Source organism: Delphinapterus leucas, chromosome 2 (assembly GCF_059928025.1).
Source record: "Delphinapterus leucas isolate spDelLeu-1000000601 "Yukka" chromosome 2, BTC_Dleu_Yukka2, whole genome shotgun sequence".
In the NCBI taxonomy this organism is placed as follows: domain Eukaryota; kingdom Metazoa; phylum Chordata; class Mammalia; order Artiodactyla; family Monodontidae; genus Delphinapterus; species Delphinapterus leucas.
This window is the reverse complement of record NC_143130.1, coordinates 179,666,116-179,685,589: the sequence shown is the minus strand read 5'-3', so window position 1 is coordinate 179,685,589 and position 19,474 is coordinate 179,666,116. Positions and strand designations below refer to the sequence as shown.

Sequence of the window (19,474 nt, the reverse complement as noted above, 5' to 3'; positions counted from 1 at the left end):
TCTAGGGAACCTATTTAGAAATCTTGATGTGTGTGCATTTTGACACTAGAGAAAATGATTATGCAGATAAACATACATTCCAGTCTGAGTTTGTTTTGTTCCCTGCAGATTGGAAATCCACGTGTCGAACTTACCCTCTCAGAACTCCAAGATATGGCAGCTAGGCAACAACAGCAAATTGAAAACCAGCAGCAAATGTTGGTTGCCAAGGTAAGTTATTAAAGCAGCGGTGGGGAAATGTTCAACAAGTGTGTCCTTCGGCATTACTTTAGATTACCTGGCTAACCCCTGCAAGTAGGACCATGCCGCCACAATGTTAAACACAATATCTTTCTTAATTATCTCTTCTGTAATCATAAGTGCATACTGTAGCTTCTTGAAGTTGGGAAAGTATCAGAACAAGAGCATCTGACCCTTGACTTGCACACACAACCCCCCGGGACAGGAAACAGTTGGCCTTACCCAATTGTAGATAAAATTGGGAAAGAAAGGATGCTTTCCATTGTCCCCTCCTTTTCCCTCTGGATGTGTTCTCGGCTGATGTAGTTGGCATTAGTGTTCTAGAGGAAGCCAATGACCTGTGATAAGACACTGGCCCTGGGCCCCCAAGACAGTGGCTTCCCTTTATCCCACCCTACAAGGGATTTGTTTGGTTTATTTTGGTGCACGGCATCATCAGCACTCATTACTTACACTGAGTACTAGATTTGTTGTTGGAACTCTGTCGTAGCATTTGAAACTGTTGCCGACCCGCAGTGAGGCCAAACAGACCAAAACAGAAATGTTGGAGTTTGGAAAAGAGAAAGGTTTATTGCAGGGCCAAGTGAGGAAAACGGGTGGCTCATGCTCAAAAAATTTGAATTCCCTGGTGGTTCTCAGGGAAGCATTTTTATAGGCAAAATTTAGGGGAGGGCTGCAGGGTGTGTGGCTTTCTTCTGATTCGTTGGTGGTGAGGGAACAGTCTGGTGTTCCGGAGTCTGTGCTCAGCGTGGAGTTAGCATCCTCCACCTGGGTGGGGGCCTTAGTTCCTGCAGAAGAGCTCAAGGGTATATCGTTCTGTGTGTCCCTGGAGGAGGAGCCCAGGACCCTGTTGTTTCCTGACTGCTCCTGCTTGGTTCCTGCATTCTCTTACTTCCCTGGTTAGTAACTGAATCTGCCTTTTAGGGCTTAGGGAAGGCATAGGAGTCTGAAGCCTTTTCCCTACAAACCAGAAATGGGGGCGCAGAAAAGGCTTTTGTACCTGGGACGGCCCCACAGGATCCTGCTTGCTTTCAAAACTTTTCTAAATAATGGTTTAGTCTTGGACTAAAAAATCAGACCTGTCACCCATGCCTGCTGAAAATGATTTCATGTTCTAATGATCGTAAATGTTCTGAAACTGCTGTAGCGAGAACATGTTAACGCCACTACCTAGGTTTTTCATGCTTGCTCTGTAGAGAGATTTTCTTAAGAACCAAATGTCCAGTTCAATTTTTTATCATTTATTGAATGACCATGTGATTCTGTCCACTTTTATATAAATAATAGTTTAAGTTGGACTTGTTTTTAAAAGTTGTCTTACAAAGTTTATTGGATTTACAAGAATAAAGAACAATTAAAAGTAATTGGAAAGTATTTTCATTCCATTTCTAAGATGAAATGTACGTGGTATTATGTCATTATAAAATTTTCTAATTCTACTTTTTATTTTCTTTCCAAATATTGATCCAAGAGTATTGCTATTTTTAAAAAATCTTAGATATTTTCAGCAGTGTAATTCACAAGTTAATGCTGATCTTTCCATATTGAAGCACATATTCCCTTCCCTTAGTGTGCAGTGTGTAACGCCTACACAGTCACACTTAAGCCTCTTCTTAAGTATGTTTTATGCATACAGATGGGACCATGAATAATATTGACTGTTACCCTTAAGGTGTGCTTTCACATGAGTAGGGAAAAAAACTATTGAAGAGTATCGCATATATTTTTACTGTAGGACTGTCCTGTTCTTGTCTGACTATAAAATGTTTGATTACTTTTGAAGGAACTAATCCTAAAGAAAACAAACCCTTCCTCAAAGGTTCCTGTCACTTAGCAGATTAGAGGTTCATCTCCTTACTGCTCACCTTATCTCTTTTCAATATAAAATCCTCTGCTACTCAGTGCTCATTTCCTTTAGGAGGTTAATATAAGGGACCCTTGAAAGCCGCTTTGTAGCAGCAGGAAACCTGGTACTGGCGGCAGGAAGCTTAGGCTGCTGGGGCTTCACACACAGGATGGAGGTGAAAGCGTGGCTGGCATTTCTGTAACATTCATTAAGATAGGAGATACTGAGGGATCCACTTAAACTTTTTTTAGTGTACAAAAGTTACTGTATGTTTCAGTTTTCAAAGTTAGCTATTTTCCTCTCTCAATAGGAACAGCGTTTACATTTTCTAAAGCAACAGGAGCACCGTCAGCAGCAGTCTATTTCTGAAAATGAAAAGCTTCAGAAATTGAAAGAAAGAGTTGAAGCCCAGGAAAATAAACTGAAGAAGATCCGTGCCATGAGAGGACAAGTAGACTACAGCAAAATCATGAATGGCAATCTGTGTACGTGCCGCGGCCCACTGGCACCCACACTCAGCAGGCGTAGATGACGTGAGACAGAGGCCAGCTTCCAGATGCTCTCAGTCACAAGCTGATGTCAGATCTTGCTGTAGAAAAGCACTAAAGCTTTGCTCTGTCATCTGCATCTAACTGGATGGATTGGTTAGATTAAGAGATTTTAGAAAATCTTCTGCAGCTTTAGCAGTGTAGTAGAGAGATCCTTTTGTTACCTTGGTTGCAGCCGCCCTTTGGACTGGGGCTAGGGTACTCTTAAGACTCAACTCATCATGAGGGTCTGTTTTAATTGAACAGCATAAATTTTATCTGTGTATTAAGATAAAGCATACAAATGCTCACTTTTTATTTCTGTGTGCGTGGATTGTTACTTCATCAGTCAATTCTGTTAGTACCTACTTTATGTTACAGAATAAGCAAGATAGATTTGGATGGTCCTGCCCTCACAGAGCCTTTGGTCTCTTTGGTGCCTTGAGATTCCTAAGTGGCTTGACCAAGATAGCTTTTGGACAGATTGCCCTAATTTAAAAATATTCAATAATTAGTGCAAATTAATTGTTTGTCATATGAGCGGTCACATTATGTGTTCCAAAGGCTTGTTGAAGTGTGTTTTGGATTATGGATATTACAACTTTCTCTCCAAGGTCTGGCACTAGATGATGCTAAAGTTGAGTTAAATGGATAGAAATGAAGAAATCACAAAATAAAAATAGCAAAATACTATGAAAAAAGGAATATCAACTAAATTATGTTTTTTTTTTTCCTAATTGGTGGGAAATTATAGCTGCCGAAATAGAAAGGTTCAGTGCCATGTTCCAGGAAAAGAAGCAAGAAGTACAGACTGCAATTTTAAGAGTTGATCAGCTCAGTCAGCAATTGGAAGATTTAAAGAAGGGAAAACTGAATGGGTTCCAGTCTTACAATGGCAAGCTGACAGGACCAGCAGCAGTGGAGCTGAAAAGACTGTACCAAGAGCTACAGGTAACTCACCTGGGTCTGAGGAATGATTCTATTAAAACTTCCTTATCTTTTGAGTTTTCTTTCAGTGTGGAAACCTCAGGAACTGGAAACAAATTAATGGATTCTAATTTAACAGTAGGCACAAAATGTATTCAGTACAAAATAATTTTTTAAACAGCTTTGAGACATAATTCACATAGCATACGATTCACCCATTTAAAGCATACAATTAAGTGGTTTTCAGTATCTTCACAGAGTTCTGTATACGCCACCACAGTTGATTTTAGAATATCTTCATCACCCCCAAAAGACACCTTTTAGCCATCACCCCACAACCCCCTATCCCTCTAGCCCTAAGCAACCATGACTCTACTTTCCATCGCTATGGATTTGCCTATTCCAGAAATTTCATATGAATGGAATCATGCAGTTGTAGTTCTTTGTGACTTGCTTCTTTCACTTAGCATGTTTTCGGTACAGAAATTTCAGTATGAATTTAATTGGCAATATGATGAACTGGTAAAGAATTAAGCTTTAGATAATACTTAAGGCCTCTGTGTAAACTGTGTTTTGACAAGATAGATGCTTATTTGTTAAATCCTTGTCTTAGTCAGCTTGGGCTGCCTTAAAGCAACAGACATTTATGTCTCACAGTTCTGGAGGCTGGAAGTCCAAGATCAGTTCATGGTGAGGGTCCACTTCCTGGCTGCCTTCTTGTTGTGTCCGCACATGCTCTGATCTCTCTTCCTCCTCTTATAAGGACACTAACCCCATCATGAAGGCCCAACCCTCACGACCTCATCTAAGCCTAATTACCTCCCAAGGGCCCCATCTCCAAATACTATCACATTGGGGATTAGGGCTTCCACATATGAATTTTGGGAGGACACAATCATAACAACCCTCAAGATTCCCATTTCTCAGAAACTGTCATTCAGCAGATGATTTTTTAAAAATATTTATTTATTTAGGCTGAGCCAGGTCTTAGTTGCGGCACGCAGGATCTTTAGTTGCGGCATGCAGACTCTTGGTTATGGCATGCAGGATCTAGTTCCCTGACCAGGGATTGAACCTGGGCCCCCTGCACTGGGAGTGCGGAGTCGTACCCACTGGACCACCAGGGAAGTCCCCAGCAGGTGATTTTTCAAGCCAGATACAAGTTTTGCAGTTATATTAGTACTTGCTAGAAAAAGTATTATATCATTTTACGAAATGCAGATTTTTAATTACAGAGAGTAAACTCACTTGTTGCCATTAAGTTCTGTAAATGCATAGAAACAAAGTGTTATAAAAATTTATTACTTTTTATGTTTTTAAGCAGTTGTTAAAAGTGCAGGGTTTTTCTTTTTTTTTTAACATCTTTATTGGAGTATAATTGCTTTACATTGTTGTGTTTCTGCTATATAACAAAGTGAATCAGCTATACGTATACATATGTCCTCATATCCCCTCCCTCATGCAAGTGCAGGGTTTTTTAAGGATTTTTTTTTGGTAAAGTGTGATGACTGTAGTACATTTATTTATATATATTTCCAATTTTTTGACTGCAATCTAGGTTATAAAGTACATGTTACCTCCTGTCTATACACATATGCCAGTATGTATGTGCTAGTACATGTGTGCATCTGAAAGAGTTTAGCAAGACAAGACTTAACCTTCTGTGTGCAGTGCACTCTGATGTTTTCTGTTCTCTATTTCATTTTTTAAAAGTGCTTGTTATAACCCATTAAAATGATATAAGAACATTCTGTTTGGTGATTTGGCCATCCTTGGGTTTCCTGCTGCCACATTCAATGGACTGTGTGGGGCAGAACAGATACCCCTCCTTATGTCACTGAACCCACCCACCCCCGTTCCCTAGGACCACAGGCATGGTGTCCCACAGTCATTACTGGTACTAGTCATTCCGTACGCTTTGAAGAAGACACATTTGCAGCTATTTGCTCTTTTTTTGTTCCCTAAGAAATAATGTTCCGGCTTCATCTGTGCTGTACCTGTAAAATATTTAGCATACAGGGGACGATGCCTGTATGTAAATACACATAAGGACTAAATGTTGCTTTTTTCTTCTTTTTTTAATCCCCCTAACAATGAGAACTTGACTATTTAGTTAATACAAATCATGAATGTTGTGTTTTCTATTTTGCAGATTCGTAATCAGCTCAACCAGGAGCAGAATTCAAAGCTCCAGCAGCAGAAGGAGCTCTTGAATAAGCGCAACATGGAGGTGGCCGTGATGGACAAGCGGATCAACGAACTGCGTGAACGTCTTTATGGGAAAAAAATTCAGGCATGTGAAAAAGAAAATATTTCTGTGAGATAAACTACTGAAAATGGCTCATCCCCAAAGTGTACCTCTTCACCGTAATGCCATTCTGCTCCCCCCATTTGCCATAGCTGATAAACATAAATTGGCCATAAACCATAAAAAGTGACAGTAGAAGAAAGTTCATGTTCCCAAAGACACAGTTGTTTCCTGGTGTATGTATGGATCAAAACCGCCCGGTGCGCAGCTCCTCACCATTCATTCTCCCCAGGCAGCTCTGTCTCCTTTCCACTGGGGGGAAGCTTTGGTGCTGGAGTTGCAGCAGCCATTTTAAGCTGTGCCATGTGCATAAATTCCTTGACCTTGTGTAGCCTCGTGTCCTTGCTGTGAACTGAGAATTCCTATAAGGATTCTGAGAAATAACCCATGTGGAAAGACTTTGTAAACTCTTGAGAAAAGTGCTATATAAGGAGTTAGGGCTTTTTAAAAATCTTTATTTGGTATTTTGAATTTCAAAGGTAGTAAATACTCATTGGAAGAAAGTTAAAACAGTGCAGAAATATTTAAAGGAAAATGTGGAAGTCCCTTCCATCCTTCTCATTCTCCAGGGATGATAGTTATTAATGGTTCCAGTCTTTTGCTTAATATAGAGAGAAAGGTATTCAATTTTTAATTGAAAATGGAATTGTAGGAATTATATCATTCACACTGTTCTGTACCTAGTCTTTTTTTTTTTTTTTTGAACTGCAATATGGGTATCTTTCCAGGTCATTATTACCTCATTCCTTTTGTAACTTCTGTGTAAAATTCCATGTTCCAGGGCCTGTGGTCATGTTACCCAGCCCTGTTGTTAGGCAGGGTGTCCCTGAGTCTTGCTGTTGCTGTCAGTGCTTCATGAGCGTATGCATCGCTGGGAGTTCGTGGGACTATAAGGGACTGCTGTGTGTGGTGTCTCTGGCTGGATGTAGCACTTGACCTTTCGTTCCACCAGTGGTGCTCAGTGTTTGAGGGGAGCAGTGCCTGAGTGGAGAGCTGATTGGCACTTTGCCCTCAGGAGTGGAAATGGAGCAGGCAGCCAGGTAGCTGGGACAGTGCTCCCAGAGTTCCTCTCTCCACACTCCAAAACCAGTGCTTTCACGGTTGACAGGTGTCCTCTTGTCAGCTCCTGCTGCTCTGAAGGTAGCTCTCAGGAGGCGAGGTGCAGGCTTCAGCAGCTTCGCCTGGTGGGATGGGTTAGGAGGACACGAGAGGCAGAAGGGTACTGCCACTTCTGTGGGCATTGTGATCAATGGTCTCAGGTGAAAAGTCTCTTATTTACAAATCCACACTTTTTTTTTCTTTTTAACCAGAGTGCTTAAAGGTCAATGGTTGATCTGTATGATGCCATGATTTCAGATAATGATTTCCTTGTTCTCTCAATTAACACACAGAGCATGGGAGAGGACGTGTGCCTGTGCTCCATGCTTGCTTACATTACAGTCTTAGTAGTGGTGGGTCAGGGGTCTCCGGAGAACAGAATCAGTTCTGTGTGTACATGTGTGTAGAGACTGATCAGCCGACTGACTGTAAGGAACTGCCTCATGCGGTTGTGGAGGCAGGCACACCCCAAATCTGCAGGGCTGGCTGGCAGCCTGAAACCCAGGGAGTTGTGGATGTTGCAGCATGAGTCTGAAGGCAGTCTAGAGGTGGAATTTCCTCTTCTGAGGACCTCAGTCTTTCTCTGTAAGCCCTTCAACTGATTGGATGCAGCCCACCCACATTATGGAGGGCAATCTGCTTTACTCAAAGTTTGTTGATTTAAATATTAAAAATACCGTTACAGCAACATCTAGACATGTTTGACCAAATATCTGGGTATCACAGCCTAGCCAAGTTGATAGGTAAAATTAACCGTCACAGATGGCTACATAAATATTACTTCTTATTCCATCTGATACTTCAGGGGATCTCCCTGAAGAAGTTGGTGCTTCTGCAGAGATGTGTCTCCAACCCAAAGGTTTTAGGCACCTTTGAACAATTGTCAAAATCATGAACGCTTTCTCCAAAATGACACATGCTCATGCATGCAGAATTTTGCAAACAATTGTAGGATGGGTATGGCTCTCTCAGAGCCTGTCTGGGGAACTCTAAGGGTCAGTGTTTCTCTAGTCAGATCCCTGTTTTGCAGGCTTTTGTTGTTGGGCAGTGTCACGTGACCAGTGTCATTGGCTGTGGCCTGGTGTCCTTGCTGAGAACAGCAGAGCTGCCTTCAGGGAACTGGTCAGAGTCTCACCTGGTTCCAGACCCTATTACTTTGTCCTACGTGGCTCATTCAGTCCTTACAACAACGCTTATCCCGAATTTTCGGACATGGGCACAGAGGCTCAGAGATGTTGCATCACTTGCCCAAGGCAGCCCAGCGAGTAAGTGGCAGAGCAGGATTTGAAGCCAGGCTCAGAGCCCAGGCTTGACGATGCCTCTGTGCCCACCCAGGGAAGGGAGTGCATCCCCAGGTGAGAGGGTTATGTACACAGAGGGGTCCTGAGGGGTTGCTCTGTTCCACACTCGGCTCCTGGTTTTATAACTCACAAAAAGGTAGGTGTTATCACAGAGCATCACTCATGTGGGACTGTGGGTTCAGGCCCTTTTTTGAAGTCTTGCCCTTTCTAGATACTGATCTTCTAGGGTGATGGAGCTTCGTACGCATGAACTGTTGAGTGATTGGCTCAGATCTGAGCAGTCGGTCACACTAGGCTTACAGTTACAAGAACTTAACTGAGGATAATCTTGACTCTGATTTCTTCCCATTTTATAGCTGAGCCGCGTGAATGGCACGTCGTCGCCACAGTCACCCCTGAGCACGCCTGGCAGGGTCGCTGCGGTGGGGCCTTACATCCAGGTTCCCAGCACCGGCAGCTATCCTGCCCCCGGAGACCCCATAAAGCCCCAGTCTCTCACTATCACCTCAAGTGCTGCCCACGGAAGATCCAAATCCGGTGAGTGGCCTGGGTCCTCTTTCGGGGGGAGAGTGAGCAGGAAGGGGGACTGTGGGGGGAACAGTGGCCTCAGAGAAGACTCCCACGTTGCACCCAGCCTCTGTGATGTGTCCTCCAAGGCACTTGGTCCTCTAGGGCAGCATTTGGGGAGCTGTGTGCCACCACAGTAATGATGATCCTAAAACAAGAACAGGTTCTCTTTTTTGGACTCAGTGTCCTTACTGTGTGGCTTCTCAAAACACAAATTAGTTAAGACCTGAGCCTCTCCCGCCACAGGTTTTGTTTGCCTGTGAGGGTGCTCGCTGGCGGCAGGGGACGCGTCACTGTAGCCTGGGCTGCCGCTCGTCCTCACGCTGCGGCCCAGGCAGAGGGCTGCCCCCACATCAGCAGAGCCTGTAGCTGCTCTGCCTTCCCTACCCAGCATGGTCTCTGTCCACCAGAGAGTCCACAAGCCACCCCTGTGGCTCTTGGCCACCCTGAATCGTGTGGTGTGACCGGACTCGGGGCCCCAGCGCCGAGCCGGTGCGTAGCTGTCCCGATGACATGGAGCCCCTGTGGCGCCCCCAGCTTCCTAGCCGAGCGCAGGCCCAGGTCTCCACGGAGACTCTGCACTGTGTGCTCAGAGGAAGACGGCTGTGCTTTAAACTGATGCATGAGATGCCAGGGCTCCTTGGCAGTTGAGACTTTGTATATGACAGGGCTGCCATGCTGGCCCATCACACACAGAATCACAGAGCACAGGTGACATGCCTAACAGCAGTAGTGCTGACTGGGTCAGGGCTACATTTTGAGGACGTTTTTCCAGGTTTGGTGGTAGATTTGTGTTGGTCTTTCGTTTGGTCGCTTTGAGTTCTCTTGCCTGGCACCTGGTCTGAGCAGCAACACCACTGCTGCCCCCGCTGGAGGACCCGGGGCTTGCTCTGACCCAGGTGGGAGGAGGTGTCCCCAGTCCTCGTGGGCCACGTGCCCGGCTCAGATCTCTTCGTGGCTGTGTCTCAGAAGCCACGTGGAGTGCGTGGTCGGCATGAAACTCTAATTGCAGCTTTCTTTGATAAGCTGTTATTTATAGTTTGAACCACCCGATGGTGGGAGTATATATTCAGCTATTGCCGATGGCAGATAATTAGCACAGCCGGCTCCTTCTCTGCTTAAATATCTCAAACCTGCCCCGAGCTGAGGATGGCTCGAGTTTCCCCTCTTCTCTGTGGGTGTGTGCTAGGCCGCCTCACAGAGGCTGCTGGGAGAAGACCCCTCGCAGGGCCGGGAGACCGTGTCCTCCGGAGGTTCGGCAGTAGCCTCGCTCCTTCTCTGCTGTGGGGTGAGTGGGCGCAGGAGACCTGTGTCACCCCCACGTTGGGGGGCAGTATCTCGGCCCAGATGTAGAGCCGGGGTGAGAAAATCTCCCAGGGGAGACTAACTGTGCTGTCGGCTGTCCTTCTGGTTCCCGTGTCACACAGATGGCCGTGGTAAACCCAGAGTGACCAGCTCGTGGGCAGTGTCAGACCTCGACGTCGGGCCTGACTGTGGCTCGTCACAGCGCCCCACAAGCCCGTTTGCGAACCGTATGTTGGCCGGCAGGTCCGGTGGGAAGCTCTGGTGACAGTGCCAAATCAGCCGTGGCTGTTCTTCCAAACTGACAAAGGCCTGCTCCTCACATTCAGGCTTGAGACAGAAGCCACATATATGTTAATTGGTCCCTACCTTCAACCGGTGTGAGATTTGGGCTGGGTCGAAACACCAGATCATCCTCAGGAAGGGTTTGACAGGTGCTGGCCCAGCAAGGGTTTTTTGGTTTTGTTTTTACAAAATTAAGATGATTTTCTGAGTTCATTATGAGGGTTTTAGTTTTATCTTCAGTACAGGAATCTCCCCTCATACTTACAGATGATTTTGTCCCTTTATAATAATAATAAATGGTCTTCCTTCTGTACCTCCTGCCTCATCCTGAAGAAAGAAAATTCCTAGTCCCTGTCCAGTCCCTTTGTGCCTGATTTCTGCGAACTCTGCCATGGCTGTGGGATCTGAGGAGCAGCTGGGGGCCGCATTTTATGTGATCCTGAGAGAGGCCGGGGACTCTAGCCCCCACGGCCAGCCCCATCCTCCCTCCTGAGTCAGCAGCAGGCTCTGTCCATCTTCCCCTCAGCCTGGAGTTTGCACCTCGGTGCGTCCTTGGTGAACCTGTGCATCTCTGGCCCACACACCCCCCGGTCTGATACAACCAAGGGGGTGTGAAAGCACACACACTTCTGGCCCGGAAGAGGCTGATGGGCCACACAGAGCAAGGCGATGGTTTGGGCTAAGGCCTGGGAATGCCTCACCAGGGCCCTAGCAGCGGCCTGGAGCCTGCAGTGGTTTCCAGCCATGGAGGAACTGAGCCGGAGTAGCAGTGGACACAATGGGCTGGCCGTGCTGCTGCCAGAGATAGATTTGGCTTAGGAGCTGTCGCTGCTCGGGCACTCAGAGGCCCTCTCATCCTCACTGCGCTGACGCTGCCTTGTATGGCTGTGTGCAGAGTGGATTTGAGAGTTTGCTCTTCCTGTTTTGTGAGTCGCAGGTTTGGGCTCAAGCACAGTTGCTGTAAGGGAGGGTGATTTCCCTGCTGCTCTGCTGTTGCCCCACCTGCCCGTGCTGGCAGATGGGAGGAGAGGCGAGGGTGTGCTACTCTTACAGGAGGGCCCAGAACAGTGCCCCTGGCTGCTTTCCCTCCCATACGGCTGATGGCTGGGAGGGTTCCCACTCCGGTCCAGCCCTGTACTGCTGCGGAGAGAAGCAGGGGCCTGAGGCGGGCTGAGATCTAACCCTGTGGGCTCACTGTGAGTGGGCCTGTGTTACCAGGGAATGCTTCTGCACCCTTTCTCAGTTTGGAAGACGCTATGTTAAAAAACATACCTTTTCAGTGGCTGTCCTGAAAATGCTGGGTTGACTGGCTTTCTAATCACTGCAACAGAATAATAGCCTGCTACTCCAATCACTGGGAACTTGTACTGTCCTCCTGTGATCATGAATTATTTTAAGAGGGTGGAAATTTCTAACAGATTAAAGTCAAATCTTTCTTTTAATACTAGAAGCAGTACAGGTCAAACCTGTTATGAAGTCAAAAGATGTCTTTTTTTATATTGCTGTCTGTATTTGTAAATAGTGTTTGAAAACCAAGTGCCGACGCTTATGTTATTCATTGGTGTCGATGTAATGGCTTTGACCTGTATTTCAGTGGGCGCTAAGAATGTTTCTGCAATCCTCTGGTCCCTCGCCCGGGCTGGAGCAGCCCTGTGCTTGGTCATGGAGTCTCTGCACACGTGACCGCACGTGGGCACTGGTGAGGCGGTGCCGGCAGAGGCCGACCTTGGTCGTCCTGCCGCGCAGCAGCCGGTGTGTGTGTGGGGGGCGCCTCCTGGTCATGGAGCTCCATCAGAGCGTGACGTTCCAGAAGGTGATTTTTGCTTCTGGCAGGGGGTTATTCTTATGTTGGTTCAACTAATTTCAAGAAAAATCTTACTTAAATTCTGTGTTCTTTTCAAGCCAATGATGGAAACTGGCCAACATTAAAACAAAATTCTAGCTCTTTGGTGAAACCGACGCAGATCGCCAGTGTGGACTGGAAGGACCCGAACGTGGAGGGGCCTCTCAAGCAGGGGGCCGTCTCGAGCCAGCCTATGCCCTTGTCAGCCTTGGGAGCCCCGGAGAAGCTGGTAGGCCGTTTGTCTTTGTCACAAAACACAAACAAGCTCCTGACTGACTACATCCTTATTTAGCCTTCGTCTTTATCTAAGTGGTAGGAGGTGTCACGAGGCAAATTAATCCTGCTGGTGTCCAAATCATACCCAAGTCTGAAGGAGTTCATGGACCCTGAGCACGAGAGTGGGGTACAGGTGTGAGGCCTTTGGTCAGGGTCGTTCACCCTGCTGTTCACCCCCACGGCGTGCCCCGTGCCTGGTCACAAGCCTGTTTGAAGGATTACAAGTCCTGCTTTGTGCTCTTGTGACCGTGGATGGAAACGTGCTTGACTTTTCAAAGGATGACTTTGTCTTTCTTTTTAACACCTAAATTTAGGGCATCGAGATTGGTAAAGTGCCACCTCCCATCCCTGGTGTCGGCAAGCAGCTGCCCCCGAGCTATGGGACGTACCCAAGCCCTGCGCCTGTGGGCCCAGGCTCGACAAACTCCCTGGAGAGGAGGAAGGAGAGCAGCTTGCCCAGGCCCAGCGCAGGCCTGCCCAGTCGGCAGAAACCTGCACCGCTGCCCCCTGCGGCTGGCCCCCACCAGCCAGGGTCCTCCCAGCAGATTCAGCAGAGGATTTCTGTGCCACCAAGTCCCACGTACCCACCGGCGGGGCTGCCTGCCTTTCCAGCTGGAGACGGCAAACCTGAACTCCCACTAACTGTGGCCATTAGGCCCTTCCTGGCTGATAAAGGGTCAAGGCCACAATCCCCCAGGAAAGGACCACAGACAGTGAATTCAAGTTCCATATACTCCATGTACCTCCAGCAAGCCACGCCACCTAAGAAGTACCAGCCAGCGGCGCACAGCACCTTAAATAAGTCGGTTAAAGCAGGTATGGTGGGTTTGCACTCTCCATCTCTCGGGGTGAGGAAATCATACTTGAGAAAATGCCAATCCATATCCTTACTTTTGGGCCACGTGCTGTTTAGGATTAAACTTGATTCTTACATAAAGTGCGGCCTTGGGTATCTGTGTGAGATGGGGGTAAAAGATGACATGCATAGAGCAGTTCTGCAGGTGGACCACAGCTCTCTGACTTCCTGCCTGAGCGCCCGCCTGCCCACATTTCTCAGGAAATCCAGGTCTCGGAAGGCTGGCACTTTGGAATTTCCTCTTTTCCTCCTGCTTCGTAGTAACTTGTACAGGACTTATCTGGGGAGCCGGCGTAGTAGGAGCACTGCCTGGATCTGATCCCCCTGGCCTCCTAGCAGTAGCTGAGCCAGGCCCCTAGGGGGTGATGCGAGGGGGGACGGTTTTGCTGCTTTGGGATCCTTTCCCAGAGCCCACAGGGGAGAAGAGCCCTGGTTTGGGTGCAGGAACATCAGCCCCGGGCCTCCTGGGGAGGCAGGTGTGAGCACAGAGCCCAGTTCCCCACATACGGAGGCTGACGGTGATTCCTCCCTGTGCGGCAGGATCCTGGGCATCTGGGCTGGGCTGGGGCTTCTTCAGACGTTCTTGGCGTGGGCTGCAGAACATTTCTAGAATCTAGTTTGAGAATCCCTAGGTAGGCCAGGCCACCCTGTGCCCAGGGATCTCCCAGGTGGATACACCAGCACTGGCCTGTGGCAGGCCCTGGCCCACGGGGGAAAGGCTTGCCGGGGCCACCGGATGAGCCTTCCTTTCTGAGGTGGCCTGCGTTTTACATCATTTGGCTTGGTCCCAGGTCACGTGGGTTCTCCTTGGCCAGGAAACAGTGAATACCTGTTTAGGGCAGGAAGGCAGGTTTGCAACCTTTTGTTCTTTTTCATTTGAGAAAGACCCAGTTCTGTAAAAACTGATAAACTAGAGACACTCCACCTTCCAGAAGGAGTTGGTGGGGTTCTGTGAGCAGCAGGTTCCTTTGGGATTGAATATGGGGACTTAGCACCCTCAGTGGCAGATGACAGTCTGTAGGAGCCCATCTCTGTGTCTTCAAAGGTGCCTGGTGAGCAGGCCCCAGACGCCACAGGCTGCTGAGGTGGGTGTCCTCTGTGTCTCCCCAGTGTACGGTAAACCCGTTCTGCCCTCCGGCTCCGCATCCCCGTCGCCGCTACCGTTTCTTCATGGGTCGCTGGCCACAAGCGCCTCGCATCCCCTGCCGCCTTCAGAAAGTGCTGAGAAGGAGCCAGAGCAGGACAGCCCTGCCGCCCCCGGAGACGGGGCCGCCGTGGAGAGCCTGCCGCGGCCGCTCAGCCCCACCAAGCTCACGCCCATTGTGCACTCGCCGTTGCGCTACCAGAGCGATGCTGACCTGGAGGCCCTGCGCAGGAAGCTGGCCAACGCGCCCCGGCCCCTGAAGAAGCGCGGCTCCATCACGGAGCCAGAGGGCCCCGGCGGGCCCAACATCCAGAAGCTGCTGTATCAGCGCTTCAACACCCTGGCTGGGGGCATGGAGGGCACCCCCTTCTACCAGCCCAGCCCCTCGCGGGACTTCTTGGGCTCCTTAGCCGACGTGGACAATGGGAACACCGCTGCCAACGGGAACCTGGGCGAGGCCGGCCCCACCCTGCCCACGGCCCCGCTCCCGGCCGAGCCTGCCCCTGCCTCGGATGCCAATGACAACCGGCTCCCTTCCCCTGAACCGGAGGGGCCCATCTGTCCCCTGAACACCCACCAAACGGCTGAGCCTGCCGAGGACGACAACAACAACGTGGCCGCGGCCCCGCCCACTGAGCCGCCGCTCCCCCCATCGCTTCCCCCCGCCACGCCCCCGCCGGTGGCCCCTACGGTGGGTGCCGCCCCGGACCAGGGCCACGGCTCCCTAGTCACCCAGCCAGTGCCTGTGGAGGGCGTGCCTGCGTCGGGGCTGCTGGGAGCAGTGGGGCTCATACGGGGCACGAGGGGCGGTGGCCTCTTACCAGAGAGACAGCCTGGGGGCCCGAGGCGGACCTGAGGAAGGGCAGCCATGTGGGGATCAGAAGGGCAGGCAGCAAGGGGAAGGAGAACCTTCTAGACAGAGCCCTGGAGGGAGGGCAGTGCTGCAGGAGCAGAGGCAGGTGGGAGCCCCTCACGGCTGGCAGGGCGGAAGCAGTTGGGCTCGGCTGTGACCCCCCCCACCCCCCGCTTGCTGCCCCTCTCGGGTGCCCATGGTGCAGCCTGGCCCCTGAGGCAGAGACACCCTCCGGAGCCAGGCTGGGCTGGCCTGAGAGCGGGCTGGCCCGGGGTGCCCGGCACCACTCGGGGCTGCGGGTGAAGCTCTGCCTTGGGCTTTCGGCCCTCCCCTCTTCCCCGCTTCCCCCCGGGCCTGCTTCCGTGGGGTCACCCTGAAATCCGAAGCTTCCTCCCGATAGAGCAAACGGACCAACCTGAAGAAGCCCAACTCGGAGAGGACGGGGCACGGGCTGAGGGTCCGCTTCAACCCGCTGGCGCTTCTCCTTGACGCCTCCCTGGAGGGGGAGTTCGACCTGGTGCAGAGGATCATCTACGAGGTGAGTGGGCGGGCGGCCACAGCCCTGGTGGCCCCGGGCAGGGCTGGGGCTCAAGCGCCCTTTGTCCTAGGTGGAGGACCCCAGCAAGCCCAACGACGAGGGCATCACCCCGCTGCACAACGCCGTCTGTGCCGGGCACCACCAGATTGTGAAGTTCCTGCTGGATTTCGGGGTCAACGTGAATGCCGCCGACAGTGACGGCTGGTGAGGGCCCCGGGGCGCTGGGGAGAAGGGAAGAGGACGAGGGTGGCAACTTGGTCCCAGGCCTGCGTATCCTCCTGGTCTTCGTTCTCGCGGGGGTTTTGTTAAAGGCTCGGCCGTGATCACGCTCTTCACGTGGCTGACCGCTGACTGTAGGCTGAGCCTCTGCTGATCCATACGTTTTTAAGCGGCCAGAAAGCCTGTGTGGAGGGGAGCCTCGCAGGCCAGCCGCTGCGCCGCAGGCCCTGTGCCCCGTGGGTCTCATCGTGAGCTGCAGGCAGCAGTCTGCACTGCTGCGTTTGAACAGCTGTTTTTTGTATATTGTGGTGAAACACAGCCGTCACTGTCACAGCCATTGTAAGGGACACATCATTGGTGTGAGGGACATTCGTGCTGTTGCACTGTGAACCCCCAGCTTCCAGGCCGGTGTTCAGTCCACTCCCCGCCCGCCCTTTTCAGAAACGTGTGTGTGGCCCAAAACTGTTAGTAGAAGTGAGGCCACTACACAGGCAGCAGCACAGCAGCTGGCGGGGCACTGAGCACACAGCCCTGGGGGCCGCCTGGGACCCGGCCGGGCGTGAGCACCTCCTCTGTCCCTGCAGGACGCCGCTGCACTGCGCCGCTTCCTGCAACAGCGTCCACCTCTGCAAACAGCTGGTGGAGAGCGGCGCCGCCATCTTCGCCTCCACCATCAGCGACGTCGAGACTGCTGCGGACAAGTGCGAAGAAGCGGAGGAAGGCTACCCCCAGTGCTCCCAGTTCTTACACGGTGCGGGGCGGGCGGCCGGGGGTCCCCAGGGGAGAGGCCTGTGAGGGCTGAGGTGTCCCAGGGTGGGTCTCCCATCCTGTCCTGTGGGGGAGGGAAGCTCCCTTCTCCATTAGGCAGCGCTGGGTTTTCCAAGGGCTAAACAGTCACAGGCCAGCCACGCTACACCCGATGGGAGAACCTGTGGGCCCAGCCTACCTTAGACCCTGGGGACAAAGTGACAAATGAAACAGGCAATGCCCTCCAGGCCCAGCTCCCAGGACAGAGGCCTTGCGGCGGGGCGGGGGGGGCGGCCGGCCTTCCTGGGGACCCGCAGGCAAGTCCTGGGTGTGCGCTCACTGGGTCGCAGTGGCTCCGTTGCTCTGGTGGTGAGTGCTTCCCACTGTCCAAGAGCAAGTCCCGCGGCTTCTTTAGTCATCGACTTTTGGGAGTTTGTTCTGCGTGTGGGCTATAAGTTTCACCTTAAGAAACGCCTTTTAGAACAACACTGCTTTGCTTCTGGACACAAAGGTTCCGCCACGGTCCTCTTGCTGGGACGTGGAAGGGACTGTTGGCTTTAAGCAGAGGGTGGCAGCTGGCCTGGCTTCTGACCGCTCCACTGCGGCCCCCGCCGGGCTGCCCAAGGACAGCAGCGTGTCCCTTCTGGTCCTGCTGTGGGGCTTTCTCTGCAGCCCGCCCTCCATGGAGACCTGACCGTTTGCTCTCCCGTCCCAGGGGTGCAGGAGAAGTTGGGCGTGATGAACAAAGGCGTGGTGTATGCTCTGTGGGCTTACGAGGCCCAGAACAGCGACGAGCTGTCCTTCCACGAAGGGGATGCCCTCACCATCCTGAGGCGCAAGGACGAAAGCGAGACGGACTGGTGGTGGGCTCGCTTTGGGGACCGGGAGGGCTATGTGCCCAAAACCCTGCTGGGGGTAAGCACTCAGCGCGGCACCTGGGGCCACGTGCCGGAGCCAGCTGTCCCCTCTACCTGCCCGTGGGTGTAACCCGGGCTCCAATCCTGCGGGCTGGAGACTGCCTTTCTCCAAGCCTCATGGGAGCCGTGGGGGGGGCATCTGCCGGAGCCCCCCGACAGGGGCTGCTCACAGAGTGCTCTGCTCGTGGGGTCGGTAATGGGGTGGGGGACAGGGCGACTGCAGGCTGCTCCTCTGAGTTGCACTGATGGTTCCTCAGACCCTTGGCAGGGCCGTGCCTTTGCTCTCATGCTCCGTGCCCAGTGGGGCTGGCAGATGCTTTCGTGACACAGTCACTGGACACCGTGGGCCTGCCAGGCACCTTTAGGGGCCTTACAGACAGTGTCAGTGTCGAGTGCCCTGAGAGGAAGAGGACTGGGGTATCCTGGGAGTTGGGAAGTTCTCCGTAGGAGGGTGACAAGCTGAACTTCGGCCTGAAGGAGCTGGTGTGCGGACTTCTGAGGGCAGCCTGGCCTCTGGAAGGGGTTCCTGCCCAGTGGGTCGTCCCCTTGTCCTAACTCCTGTCCCTTGCTTCCCAGTTGTACCCACGGATCAAACCCCGACAGCGAACACTGGCCTGAACTTCCCTTTGGAGCACCACACGGGCTTTCCAGCGACGAGGAGCCACTGAAGAGATGATTCTGCCATTTCCCCCCCCCGGGAAGCTGAAGCTAGAAATGGCTTTACTGGTGCTCCCTTTATCAGACAGCGTCCACAATGTGAAAGCCCGGCAGGTTCTAGGTGAGGCCCTTTCTCTGGTCTGCCCGCAGCTGGGAGAGAGACATTCGCCTCCAGGAAGACCGACTTTTGCCAGTTACTGTAAATCCAAATAAATACCCAGCTTTCTAAACAACTGCCCCTGTTGCCAGTAAGAAGCCCTGTAATTAACCCCTGGTCGGTTGCCAAGGAAGACGAATGCTGTCACACACTTGGGCCCCAAGGCCGTCATCCCTCATTCCCGGTGTCACCCCAGCCCCAACAATGAAAACTTGCAGCTGCCGTGAGGTGCGTCCCCTCGCTAGAGCCCTGCCCTCCCATTCACTAGAAATCACAGAAACCCGGGCACCTTTTTCATCCTCACCACATGCGTTTCTTCATCACCAAACGAGGCCCTGTGTGGAGACTTCTGTCCAGCAGTGGTGCCTGGTGTGTGGGCTCCACTTCCTGTTCCAGGCCTCGGTCTAGGTCACCGACAGGCCGTGGATGCGAGGGACCTTAAAATCAAGTGACACGTGGTCAGGAGTCTCAGCACAGCACTGCCTTCTCTGCAGCCTTGTGCTGCCCCGGTGTGGTCCCCACCCCTCCCAGCGTGGACGTGCAGCCCATGGGCCAGGAGGCGGTGGACGCGGGGATACCTGCAAAGTCACGGGGGCGGCTATGGGGGTGGGAGGGCAGGGGCCCCGGCTCCCCGGTCCCGGCCGTGACACCATAACCTGCCTGGTTCCAGACTTGAAGCAAGTAAGGCGCTTCCCTGAGGCGTCAACTGTACGTACAGGCTTTTATATACCAAAACTATTTTTTGACTAAACCACTCGAAACTGTCAGAACCATGTTGGAAATGTTTTTTTCTCTCATTAAAATCCAGGCCCTGAGCTTATTTTCCATGCGTGAGTCTTGTGTGTAATTTACGTACAGACACGTGT

General features: G+C 51.5%; 1 protein-coding gene across 7 annotated transcripts in view; it reads left to right on the top strand.

Annotated features, from left to right (window-relative positions):
• Positions 1–19,428, top strand: part of PPP1R13B (protein phosphatase 1 regulatory subunit 13B) — an 84,535-nt gene extending 65,107 nt beyond the window's left edge. For 3 of the 7 annotated variants that reach the window (XM_089908242.1, XM_089908245.1, XM_089908246.1), the window contains 14 exons: positions 109–210; positions 2,397–2,571; positions 3,368–3,564; positions 5,693–5,833; positions 8,604–8,784; positions 10,242–10,346; positions 12,304–12,473; positions 12,835–13,336; positions 14,487–15,211; positions 15,774–15,911; positions 15,982–16,115; positions 16,715–16,881; positions 17,601–17,792; positions 18,371–19,428. In XM_089908242.1, coding sequence (XP_089764368.1) covers positions 109–210; positions 2,397–2,571; positions 3,368–3,564; positions 5,693–5,833; positions 8,604–8,784; positions 10,242–10,346; positions 12,304–12,473; positions 12,835–13,336; positions 14,487–15,211; positions 15,774–15,911; positions 15,982–16,115; positions 16,715–16,881; positions 17,601–17,792; positions 18,371–18,462 — 3,021 coding nt within the window. In that variant the 3' untranslated portion in view covers positions 18,463–19,428. Of the gene's footprint in view, positions 1–108; positions 211–2,396; positions 2,572–3,367; positions 3,565–5,692; positions 5,834–8,603; positions 8,785–10,241; positions 10,347–12,303; positions 12,474–12,834; positions 13,337–14,486; positions 15,212–15,773; positions 15,912–15,981; positions 16,116–16,714; positions 16,882–17,592; positions 17,793–18,370 lie in introns of all 7 variants that reach the window. The other 4 variants (XM_089908243.1, XM_089908247.1, XM_089908244.1 and 1 more) reach the window with 3 other exon arrangements.
• Positions 19,429–19,474: the final 46 nt, after the last annotated feature.